Raw genomic sequence first — 11,675 nt, 5'->3', positions numbered from 1 at the left:
GGCTCGGAATAATCATTGACATATAATACACTTCTTGAAGAAATATGTAAATATCAAAAGAAAAAGGAAGAAAAAAAAATGTAATAATACTTTGACACTTTAGAAGAAAACGCAGGTGACCACAGTTGTCACCCAACGTTTCTGGCCCCGTGCAAATGTCTAGTGAGTTCACCTATTGTAATAATCATGACCAATGCAGCTACACAGGGAGTTCAGCAGTGCAAAACATCATTTTGCCTTCTTCTAGTAGCAAAATGCCCGTTTGGGTCAAGGAACATGTCCATAGTACTGAATTGAAGCCAAAAATTCTATAAAACATTTGAGACATCAGTGACCATGCTTTCTCTTTTTCTAACCCTTGCCAACGGAGAAAGAACCAACTGCATACCGTTAATTAACAAAATGAAAGAACCAGCAAAATAGTTTAGAAACCAATACACCAAAACCTGCAAAAATATATCTAGACAAAATATAACATTCATAATCCTAATGAATCCAAAATATAACATTATTCCATAATAACTCCAAAACATGTCAATCAGTGTTGCGTAACCATCCATAAGCACACTTACAATAACAAAACCCAAAGACTATGACAATATAGCTAACATTAACACATAATCTTGCAAAATATGGAATTGTTCCATAATTATTAATAACCTAAAGAATACCATGGTACCACTAACATATTTCACACAACGTATCCAGCAACTTCGAGTTATAAGGTTTTGTTGAAAAATTTCTCCAACCAAAGCTTTCTCATTCTATCATTTTTAGCCATAAAGGCCCTTCCTGCCTTTTCATCATTAACCAAATGATCAAAAGCTTCATCAAGCATGTCTTCTTCAAAGCCTTCAACATTCATCACTATTTTATGAAGCTCATTTGTATTAACTGGGCCATGACTCAGAGCTGTAACGGCTACTGCAATCTGTTTGAGTTGTTCAGTCATCTCACTGAAAGGACTATCTTCATTCATAGCTGCATAAGTTCTCTTTCTATGGCTCCTTCCCTTAGATGAAGTTCCATTGGAAGCTTCATGGGCATCTTTTGGCAATGTATTAGAGTCACCTTCAAATTCTGGATTTTGGATGTCATTCTGTGGGGTCTCATTTTCAACCAATGGAGAAGGTTCACTCCATTGCTTTGAAAAGCCACCAGTTGCCATGTCCTTACCAACAACAATAGCCATCTCATCATACTGTTCAATTTTTTAATTTAAATATGGCGCATGAGGAGGATGAGCCTGTTCAAAGAAATATAACAATGTCAATAAATTGGATGATTTAATATAATAAATGTATAAATCATTATTGATCCTCAAAAAAGAAGAAGCTCATTTATATAAATTTCATACCAGCACTTCAGCATCATAAGTTTGCTTGTCACATGTGATCATTTTCAAATTATCATCCCAACCAAATCCACTTTTTTTTCGAATGTCTTGAATGAGTTTCCACTCTTTTCTAACCGTACGAAGACGGTTATGCACATGTGATGCATAACACTCTACATTAAACTTCACACCAATTTCTTTTGCCACTTTGTCAAGGGATTGAGGCTTATATTTGTTTGAGGGCTTGTTGCCTTGTTCAGCCTCAACAACCAACATTTTAAATAGCATGTCACACATTGGTTGTGTCCACCTAAGTTGAGATCCTGGTTCTTTCCCCTTGTTCTTGGACATAGCTATAGCCAAAAGGACAATCTAATGAATCACAACCATTATGATAATAACAATATAAAACATTATTACAAAAATAAAACCTGAAACTATGGAACAAAAAATTCATTATCCAAAAACAATGCAAAGCCATGTTGACTTGAACTTGAGGAACCAAATAACAATTTTAACTGTATCCCACAAAAATATTCAATTATTGCATTTTAAAAAGTGTACAAGATATCCACTTATGCTCTGTTAGCAACCAAATACAAAGCCAATTTAAGTTGACAGCACATAATCATAGAAACCTCAAACATCATCAACAAATAAGTCCAAACAGCTTAGATTGAATAAATTTATGCATGCCTCCTAATTATGTAGTCAGCCCACATTGCTTGACATATCTCATCCCTCTTATTATTCCATTCTCTACTTTCCACTATAGCTTCACGTCGGCTAGGTTGGACTCGATCACTAGACTCTGTCTCACATGTTTCAGCTTGCATAATTGGGTCATTAGGATCAACACCCATGATGTGATTGTGAATAACACCACATGCTAAAACAACATCCACTTGTGTATTAAAAGACCAAAATGGTTCAGCGTCCAAGACACGAAAACGTTTTTTTATAACTCCAAACCCTCGCTCAATGGTTGTTCGCAACGAAGAATGACGAAGGTTGAATAATTCTTTTGCATTTTCAGGTGGATGATCACTAAACTCTTTCAAATGATATCAAACACTTCGATAAGATTCCAGGCCTGTTTCCATAACCAGCATCACCAAGATAATATTTACCTACAAATTATTAATCAATTTTTTTATAAAAAATTCTAGCATAAAACCAAATATAAATGCTAGTTATCTATATAATACCTTCTGGTATTGTAAGTCCCCTTGGTCTACTAAGTGCATCATTTAAAATACGAGAATCATGAGCACTGCCTTCCCAACCCGCTAACATATAGGTGAATCTTAAGTCAAATGAAATTGCAGCTAACACATTTTGTGTTGTCCCCCCCTTACGACCACGAAACCTTCCTTGAATTTCAATTGGAACAGATGCACGAACATGAGTTCCATCAATTGCTCCCACACAATCCTAATGATGACCAATATTAAGTAATGTTCATTTCAAAAATCACCTAACAAATAAAAAAACAATAAACAAAATTTGAAAATTTACCTTAAAATAAGGATAAAACCTTCTACTATTCCTTATCTTTGGGGGTGTAGAGTTCTCAGATAATCTAACAACATGCCTATATAACTGCAAAACTGCTTTAAGGACAATTTTAAAATATCGATAAGTTGTCTCAATCGATCTATGGAACCTGGCAGCAACGACTCGAAACCTAACATTATGGCCAATAATATGCAAAAACATCAACACCTGCTCTGTAACAGGCATGTAGATAGTCTCACGTACCAAGTTTCTCTCAACAAGAATTCTACATAATTCATAGAAAGCTATAGGTCTCATTCTTATCATAAAACTACAACGTGCATCACCTCGATGAAGAACATCACTTATAAAACCTTCTCTTTCATAATCCCGGTTCACACGAGGTTGCCTAATTATAAATCTCCTAGACCTAATATCTTCTAATATTATAGCTCCCACAGCAAGGACAGATGCAATTGTGGCAAGAACTGCTGCTTGAATTTTTTGGTTATCCATCTACATAACAAAACCAAGATAATGGGCTCTTTTAACTTTTGTTTAGCCACACAAAACTAAAACAAAATAGAAAAAGCCAACCACACAACCAAAAAGCAGAGGTAGTAACCAAATACCATACGAAATTGAATATGTACATGCTGTTAAAAGCATCATTCAAAACACCCACTCGCACTATTGCTACAGCTACATATTTTAATACCCATATCAATTACTAAAACAAGGGCTTGGCACACAAAGCAAATATGCAAAAAGAAGTAGACACACACACAAAGAAAAAATATATCAGACTCAAGTATGAAACATTCCATAAATATATGCAACTTGGTTTGTTCTTAAACATACAATCCATATAAACCACCCTGTCAGATCAGATAGCTACTAATGCAGAAACACACAAAGCACAAATGTTCCTTAGCACTTCCATTTCTATAAATCACATTCTTAGCACTCCAATAACATAAACACACAAAGCACAAAATGGGTACGATTTCACTTTTATTCATATCATCTTTTTTTTTTTGGTTGGAAAACCAGATATTATACTTTATTAACTCAATGTCAAATGCATTAAATCTAGATTTTTTTTTTTTTGGAGAAGGACATCTTCATGAAGATGATCTGTTGTTATTCACAGGATTTTTATTTTTATTTTTTGAGAAGGACATCTTCATGAAGCCGGTATGTTGTTGTTATTAAAATATAAATGTGGTAACTTTTTCTTCTTCGTTTTCCTAGTAAGTCTTCTTTGAAAGCAAGAAAAACAAAAAAAAGGTCAAAATGGGTTTTTGTTTAAACTTCAACATGATGTACCTTGTACCATTGGTCCATTCAATGGCTTTTGTTGAGAACCAACTAACATCTTGGACAAGAGTGTACGGGGGAGTCACATGGAGATAGGGGTCATGCCCCCATAATTTTGCAAAACCTTTGAATATATTATACTTGTATATACAAAAATTGTAGACAGGCATATGGTACCAATCAAATTTAAAATTATGTATATACTCATCTACAAATAAATATATTTTACTAAAGATTTAGATTTCAAGTTATAACTATAATCTTGTCTATGTTATACTCCTTAAAAAAAAAAAATTCATTTGAAAGTGTTTTTTGAGAAATCCATGTTGAATTACATTATTTTCTTATACTTGACATGCTTGTAAAATATCAAAATTATCAAAGATCCATAACTATCTCCTCTATAAAATACAAAAATTTCAAGTGTTTTAAACTTTAAAATTTTACACAAAAATGACTTTATGGATTGGATATTATTAACCTTGTTGATCCTGGTAAGAAATTTTCTTTTTCTTAGAGGGATGAACTCCAAATTTGGTTTCTTAGAGGGATGAACTCCACACTTTGATTAGTCCATCCACCATACACCTCTACACACAGGAATTGCCCATTGTTGGAGAGCATAAATTCCAGTTGGTAAACTGGCTCAAACAGCACCTACTCCAATCCGAAACAGGGGTTTGGGCATTAAAAAAAAAACTCGTGATTTTTACTTAACAAATGGTTGTGGCCTTATGTGGTAAAAACTAGAAAGGAATATGGCACTCGCTTCTTTTACCCTATAGAAGTGGGTGATGGCATTTTTTTTTTCTTTTTCTTTTTCTTTCTTTTTTTATTTGAAACGATCATTGGAGTAGCAATGAAACTTAGAGGGATAAATATCCTAATTTATTCAGGTTTGCTAGACTATACAACATAACAGTGGTTACAATGGAAGTTAGTGAAAGCCCTTACCAGAAAAACGTACAAAATCAAAGAAAAACCAGAGATTTGGTTTCGTTTTTAAAAGAAAAACCAGAGAAAAACCAGAGATTACTGCTCTGTTAGCAACCAAAATCAAAGAAAAACCAGAAAAACGTACAAACCAGAGAAGGGTTAGAGATGATGAAAAACGAAAAGAAAAGGAGAAATCTGAACTAAAAAGGCAAAAAAGTACCTGGTTTTGCCGACGATGGGCGGCGCTGGCAGAAGCTAGAGCTGGCCAGTGGTGCGTTGTACCTTGGAGATGGAGATTGGCGAGAGAGGGGACTGAAGGCAGCTGGGTTTTTTGGAGAGAAATCTGAGAGGGGCTGGATATTTTTGGAGATATATACGAGAGAGAGTTTTAGCACAAAAGTGCGGGAGTGATAAGTATCGGGGTGTGAAGTACTGAGCAAATGTAAAATGTTTTCCCAAAATTTTAAGTGTAAAATATTTTACATAAATTTGTCTAGGATGATTTAGTTGACTGAAAATATTTTACTTTTGACTAAATATTTTACTGTAAAACAAACACTGTAAAATTGAAAAATATTTTTTTTGAAAATATTTTACATCGAAACAAACAGAGCGTAAATTGAATTTGATTTTGGGAAAATAAGCACAAATAGTGTTAAGGCTGGATAGTGTCTGACATTAGGCAAAACATTAAGATAATTTTTGTATTACATATTTAAAAAAGGGTAAAATAGTCCCTCTTTACATTATATTTTAATTTAATTTATAACTTTTTAATTATGTTAATTTGGTCTCTAACTTTTTGTAAGGGCAAGAAAAACTCAAGGCCCATGGCTCACTTAGAACAGTGGCTAGATCAATTCATCTATGGCCCAAAATAAAGAATTTGTAGAGAGAGAATAACACAACAAAGAAATGGCTCAATCCGAGGCTCTTGACAAAAAAGAAAAAGGCAAAATACGTTTATTAGGTGAACCAATCTATCCCTTCAAGCCTTCTCGGGGAGGTTAAAACTACAATGTAAACAGTATTGTTCACTATTCTTTTTCTCAATGTTCTTCTTGTTTCCATCCTCTATCCTGATATTCCCCCCCTTCTGCAATCTCTTTTTCTCATATATATACTCCTCCCTTCCTTACATCTCAACCATCTATTTCTTACCTAAGTAGTCCCCTCTCTTAACACTTGTCCCTTCCCACAGTTTGGAGAAGGTGGTGGAAAGAGTCTGCTTAGCTGTGACTTGCACTGCTCAGGTCACTTTCTCATCAATGCAACTGATAAAGCTGTTGCCCACTATTTAATGCGGCTAGGAGGCTAGATGCAGGGCATTCAATGCGAAGGCTACAAGCTACCCTAAACTAGAAACTTCCCCCCCCCCTTGACCTTTGGCTCCTACTTGGTAGGTCGTAGACTGCTTTTGGATTTACCTCTACACCTCCCCGAGCAGCGCTCCTCTTCGGGCCCGTGACCCATGGCCTTATCACCCTATACTGCGACTCTTAAACTTCATCCTCGGTCCTCGGGTCCCCTCATATTGCGACTCTTAAACTTCATTTTCAGTCCTCGGGTCCCCTCATACTGCGACTCTTAAACTTCATCCTCGGTCTTTGGGCCCCCACAACAGCCTCCTAAAAATTTTGCTATTAACCCTGAGGTAAAAGCGAAGTTTTAGTTACACGAGCCAACTATACACGTGTCATGCGCATTCCCACGTGGTAACGTCCTTTCACTTACTTCCAACACACTCCTAACGCTTCAGAATCCATAATCTCCCATTTATGGTATCAGGCGCTGCTTGTCTCCCCACGTTCTACAGCTTCATTAGGATCGTACGGTCCTAATCTTCCCTCATTAATGAGCGGGAAAATTACTGTACATTTTTACCTCTATATAAACAGGGCTTGGGGCTGGCTAAAGTTCATTTACACATTTGGTGATTTGAGTTGAAGTGACCTCCCAAGGAGAACTTTTTCTTTTGCTCATAGGTGTGTTTATTTCCTTACTCCTACTTCTGCATACTTGTTAATTTCTTCACACCACAAAACTCCATGGGTAGATACACTAAGTTAGTGGATACCCTTGAGGCTATGGCTATCTTTAGGGCATAGTATAGAATCCCAAACGGTGTTGAACTTCGACACTGTGAATATTGTGAATGGTTGGTCTTGAACAAATTTCCTGAATCTGTGGTCATTCCTATGATCGCTTTTATTGAAGGTGGGATGGAACTTCTCATGGGAAGGGTCATTAGGGATTTCTTAATAAATTATAGGCTAACACCCACCAAATGCTCCCCAAATGTATTTAGGGTCCTCAGGTGTGTAGATATGTTGAATAGGAAAATGGGGACCAACATGACCTGGAACGACGTAAACTAGGTATACAATTGCCAAAAAGGGGAGAAAGCAAAATGTTATATCAAATGTAGAGTCCTCGCTGTTAGGTTGATCTCCTACCTACCTGACTCCAACAAGGGTATGGACGAGGACTACCTAATCATTTCGAGAGACTGGCACAACGGACTGCATTGTCCCACCCAAGAAGGGGAGCAAAGTAGAATTCCCGAGGACCCTAGGCGTATTTAGGATGTTACCTTACCTCATTAGAGTGAAAAGTTAGACTTTTATTTTTATTTGTTTATCAATACTCGTGATCCTTACTGTTTTGCATGGTAGACAAATACCATACCACTCCAGCCTAGGGTTGTCCACAGGTCGGTCTGGGTCGGGTTTGTGTCCAACCTAGAACCGACCCACCAAAATCGGGTGGGAAAAAAATGCACCCGCCACCGACCCACCAGAGTAATCAGGTCGGACAGTTCAGACCATCAACAGGTGGTGGGCTTGTCAGAGTCATAGATCTGAGAAGACGGCGAGAAAACGATGAAAAAAACATAGATCCGGCGAAGAAACCCATATTTCAGCAAATTTTTCCAGATTCTGGCGATATTTACCTTAGATCTGGTGAGATTTTGCAAGATCCAGCGAAAATGTCACCAGATTTGATGAGATTTCACCAGATCCGGTCAAAATCTCACTGGATTTAAGGGAAATATCACCAGAATCTGGGTTTCTTCACCGGATTCTAGAAAACTATCGCCGAATTCTAAAAAACTATCACCAAAATCTTGAAATTTTGGCCGGAATATGGAAATCTCTCGGTCGGTTCAAGTTTGTCGGGTTTTAAAGAGGAAAACCGAAACCGACCCGCCGAAATCGGTTTCTGGTTGTGAAGACCTATCGCCAACCCACTAAAGCAGTCGGGTCGACCGAATTCGGGTCAAATCCGGTCGGTTCTTCGGGTGGATCGAGTTACCGGATCAATCTAGACAGCCCTACTCCAACCAAGCACTTGGTGAACTTTAAAGACTTGAACCAGATCCTCAAGTCAAAGATTTTCCTAAATAAGGACGGTCAACTCCGAGCCCCTCACATTATCCTCTAATACAAGCCTTCCACCAAGCGCTTTCAGAGCCCGAAAAACGTCATTAAAGCCAAGGACACCCGATTGGCTTTGATTGACGTAGCAGTCCTAAGGTTCCTGCTATCCGAACCCCCTCTAGAAGGAACTCAGGATGCTCAGCTCCCTACTCCTCTAGCTGCTAAGCTTCTTTACTCACAAGAGCCCCCTATCCCATCAGACGACGAGGCTAAGGAGTCCACACCTGATTCTGCTTTTTAGGAAGTCACTGAAAAGGACTTCGAGGTCTTCTATCAATAGGAAAACCTTGTGAACGCTCCCAACACTTCCTACAAACACCTACTATCCGCACAGGTTAGCGCCAACTAGGAGGCCACAAACATCCCAGAAGGCATGGGATTTAAAGAGAAGACGCCCAATCTCATAGCCCAGTTTAATGCCCATGCTGGGGGTAACATCCTAGTCGTGGCGGTGTTGCCCCGACCACCTACTCCTGTCGCTACAAGCACCTCGTCCGTTGAAGCTATAGACTAAGAAAGAAAGAGCCCAAAGAGGCAAAGGCACCGAGGGTGCTGAGTAGGGGAAGGTTACTGAATCCTCCCATCAGCCCCCTTCCAAAGACGCCTGGACCAAGAGGGGGCAACAAAAGAAATCCTTCTCCACAGGGACTTCCAAGGACCTCGGGGGAGACCAGCCCAAGAAGCCTTTCATCTGGAGGCCCGTCTTTACTCTCAGCTCTGGCAACCTAGTACTTGATGATGCCAATCTGAGGGACCCCCAGAAGGGAAGCTCAGGTCTTGTGGCCAAGAGTTTGGAGAAGGCTTTATGCCTGCCAGAGGACATGGCAGAGCTAAGGTCCTTTAGGAAGTGTGAGGTCTTCCTATCTTTGAAGCAAGATCTAGCTAAGGTACGTGATTGCTTCCTTTAGTTTTAATTGGAAAAAGTTCAATTTCATACTTATAGTCTCTTTTTTCAGGCTGTCCAAGCTACCTTCATGGCCGAGGAGTGGGTAGACCACTCATTGGACATGGCTAGGAAAGCTGAGAACAAGCTGGAGGCTACTGAAAAAGGCCACATGGAGGCGAACAAGAAGCTGAAGGACACCCTTGCCCAGTTGTCCGAGGTGGAAAGGGCTCAGAAGAATGCTGAAGTAGTCCTTTCAAGCTATGAAAAGCAAGCAGCTAAGGCATTGGAGGCCCAGAGAAAGGCTGAAAATAAAATGGCTCTGACTGTGGTGGAGCTGAAGCAAATCAGGAAACAGCTTGAGGCTAAGGAGGCAGAAATGTCTCAGGCCGAGCAAGCTGCTTATGATACGAGTATGAGTAAGGTTGCTGAAAGCCTTACTACCTAACTCAGGGACGTTACTCGGGCATTATGCCTGGAAGTATGGGGCTAAGCCTTGAGTGCTGTTGCGGTTGACACCGACTCAAATCTTAGGGCTCTTGAAAAGGTGTACTACCCCCCAACCCTACGCTTGGTGCCTACCCCTCCTCAACCTCAAGTTGATCCTAGCTCCATTCCCCCCTCCTCCTCAGACCAACCCACCTTTGCTCCTTCTACTACCCCCTCCTAGGATCAGGAACAAGAGCAACCCCAAGAGACCCAAGTGATGGATGTAGAGAATGAGGAAACAACAGAGGTGGGCCAACAGAAAAAGAAGAAAAAAGATAAAGATCAAGAGAAAAATGGGAAAGGGAAGGAAGCGTAAGCCTAACTCCCCCTTGTATTTATGGATTAAATAGTCAATTTTGTAATTAGGCTCTAATGCCTTTTATGCTTCTTCCTATTCACTTGTACTCAGTTTTTTTTTTTTACATTAATGAAAAAGTAGTCAGATTTTACTCCATGTGTCTTTACTATATAAACGATATCTGTTAGTTTATGCTTTACTGCCTTGTACTCCCTTAATAATACTTTCATTACTTTAACTTATCCATAGCTTATTTTTCATTCTTCTATTTAATTTAATATGGCTTGCACAACAACAGACAAACTAACTTGTAGGATTCAACATAATTTCAAACTTAAACTTACTTTAAACTAGGCTCTAGATCATAGGGTAAACTTACCAGTTTTAACATTTAAATCTGAGGCCTTCACTAAGGCAGTTTTACCTTACTATTAATACATGCACCCTCTTGAAAGGATCACTCTGCCCTACACTTGGACATTGAAGAACTATTCCTAGTCTGATTTTTATCCCATACTTAGGACATTCCATCACAACGTTAATTTGCCCTGGGATTGTGGCCCTAGGAATCAGACGAGGTTTAGGTTCTATTTAGCACTAAGAGTTTTTCAAACAGTGTAATTTACCCTGAGCTTGTGATCCGAGGAGTCAGACAAGGCCTAGGTTCTGTTTAACACTTAGAGTCTCTCATGCAATGTTAATTTACCCTAGGCTTGTGGCCCGAAGAGCCAGACAAGGCCTAGGTTCTGTTTAACACTTAAAGTCTTTCCAACAATGTTAATTTACCCTAAGCTTATGACCTGAGGAGTCAGACAAGGCCTAGGTTTTGTTTAACACTTAGAATATTTTGCCACAATGTTAATTTACCCTAGGCTTGTGACTCGAGGAGCCGAACAAGACCTAGGTTTTGTTTAACACTTAGAATATTTTGCCATAATGTTAATTTACCCTAGGCTTATGACCCGAGGAGCCGAACAAGGCCTAGGTTTTATTTAACATTTAGAATATTTTGCCAGTTGACTATTTCAATATATATATATATATCAACAAGGGAACAGAACATAATTAAAATGTGTATGGCAAAAGAAGTTGTATTATTAATAATAATAACGCCATAGATTGTTTACATTTCAGGGACGAGGAATTACATTCCATCCAAATCTTCTAAATAATAAGCCCCAATTCCAGTGATGGAAGTGATCCTATATGGTCATTTCCAGTTAGGGCCAAGTTTCCCCCAGGCTAGGTTCTTTGTCGTTCCCACTACCTTCCTTAATACCAAGTCTCCTGGGGTCAAGAGCCTCAACTTCACTCCCTTACTGTACCTCTGTTTTAAGTTTTTGTTGATAACATGCCATTTTCACTCTGGCCACCTCTCTTCTCTCCTCGGCGACGTCCAGGCTATCGAGGAGCAAATGGTTATTCTCCCTAACGTTGAATTGATCAGTTTTCAAGGTTGGGAATCCTGACTCAATG

General features: G+C 38.9%; 1 protein-coding gene across 1 annotated transcript; it reads right to left on the bottom strand.

Annotated features, from left to right (window-relative positions):
- Positions 1-696: 696 nt before the first annotated feature.
- LOC142613246 (uncharacterized) lies at positions 697-5,425 on the bottom strand. The gene is made up of 2 exons (XM_075785495.1): positions 5,310-5,425; positions 697-1,171 (listed from the first exon to the last, which is right to left on the bottom strand). Exon 2 carries the CDS (start codon positions 1,166-1,168, stop codon positions 719-721), a length of 450 nt encoding a protein of 149 aa, XP_075641610.1. The 5' UTR covers positions 1,169-1,171; positions 5,310-5,425; the 3' UTR covers positions 697-718.
- Between the last annotated feature and the right edge of the window lie 6,250 nt (positions 5,426-11,675).

This window comes from Castanea sativa, chromosome 10 (assembly GCF_040712315.1).
Source record: "Castanea sativa cultivar Marrone di Chiusa Pesio chromosome 10, ASM4071231v1".
In the NCBI taxonomy this organism is placed as follows: Eukaryota; Viridiplantae; Streptophyta; class Magnoliopsida; order Fagales; family Fagaceae; genus Castanea; species Castanea sativa.
Note: the sequence above shows the minus strand (reverse complement) of the source record. Positions and strands in the feature narration are given on the sequence as shown.

Bases quoted from the DNA above. Each gene is read 5' to 3' on its own strand.
- LOC142613246 (XM_075785495.1), bottom strand. From the start codon at position 1,168: ATGGCAACTGGTGGCTTTTCAAAGCAATGGAGTGAACCTTCTCCATTG.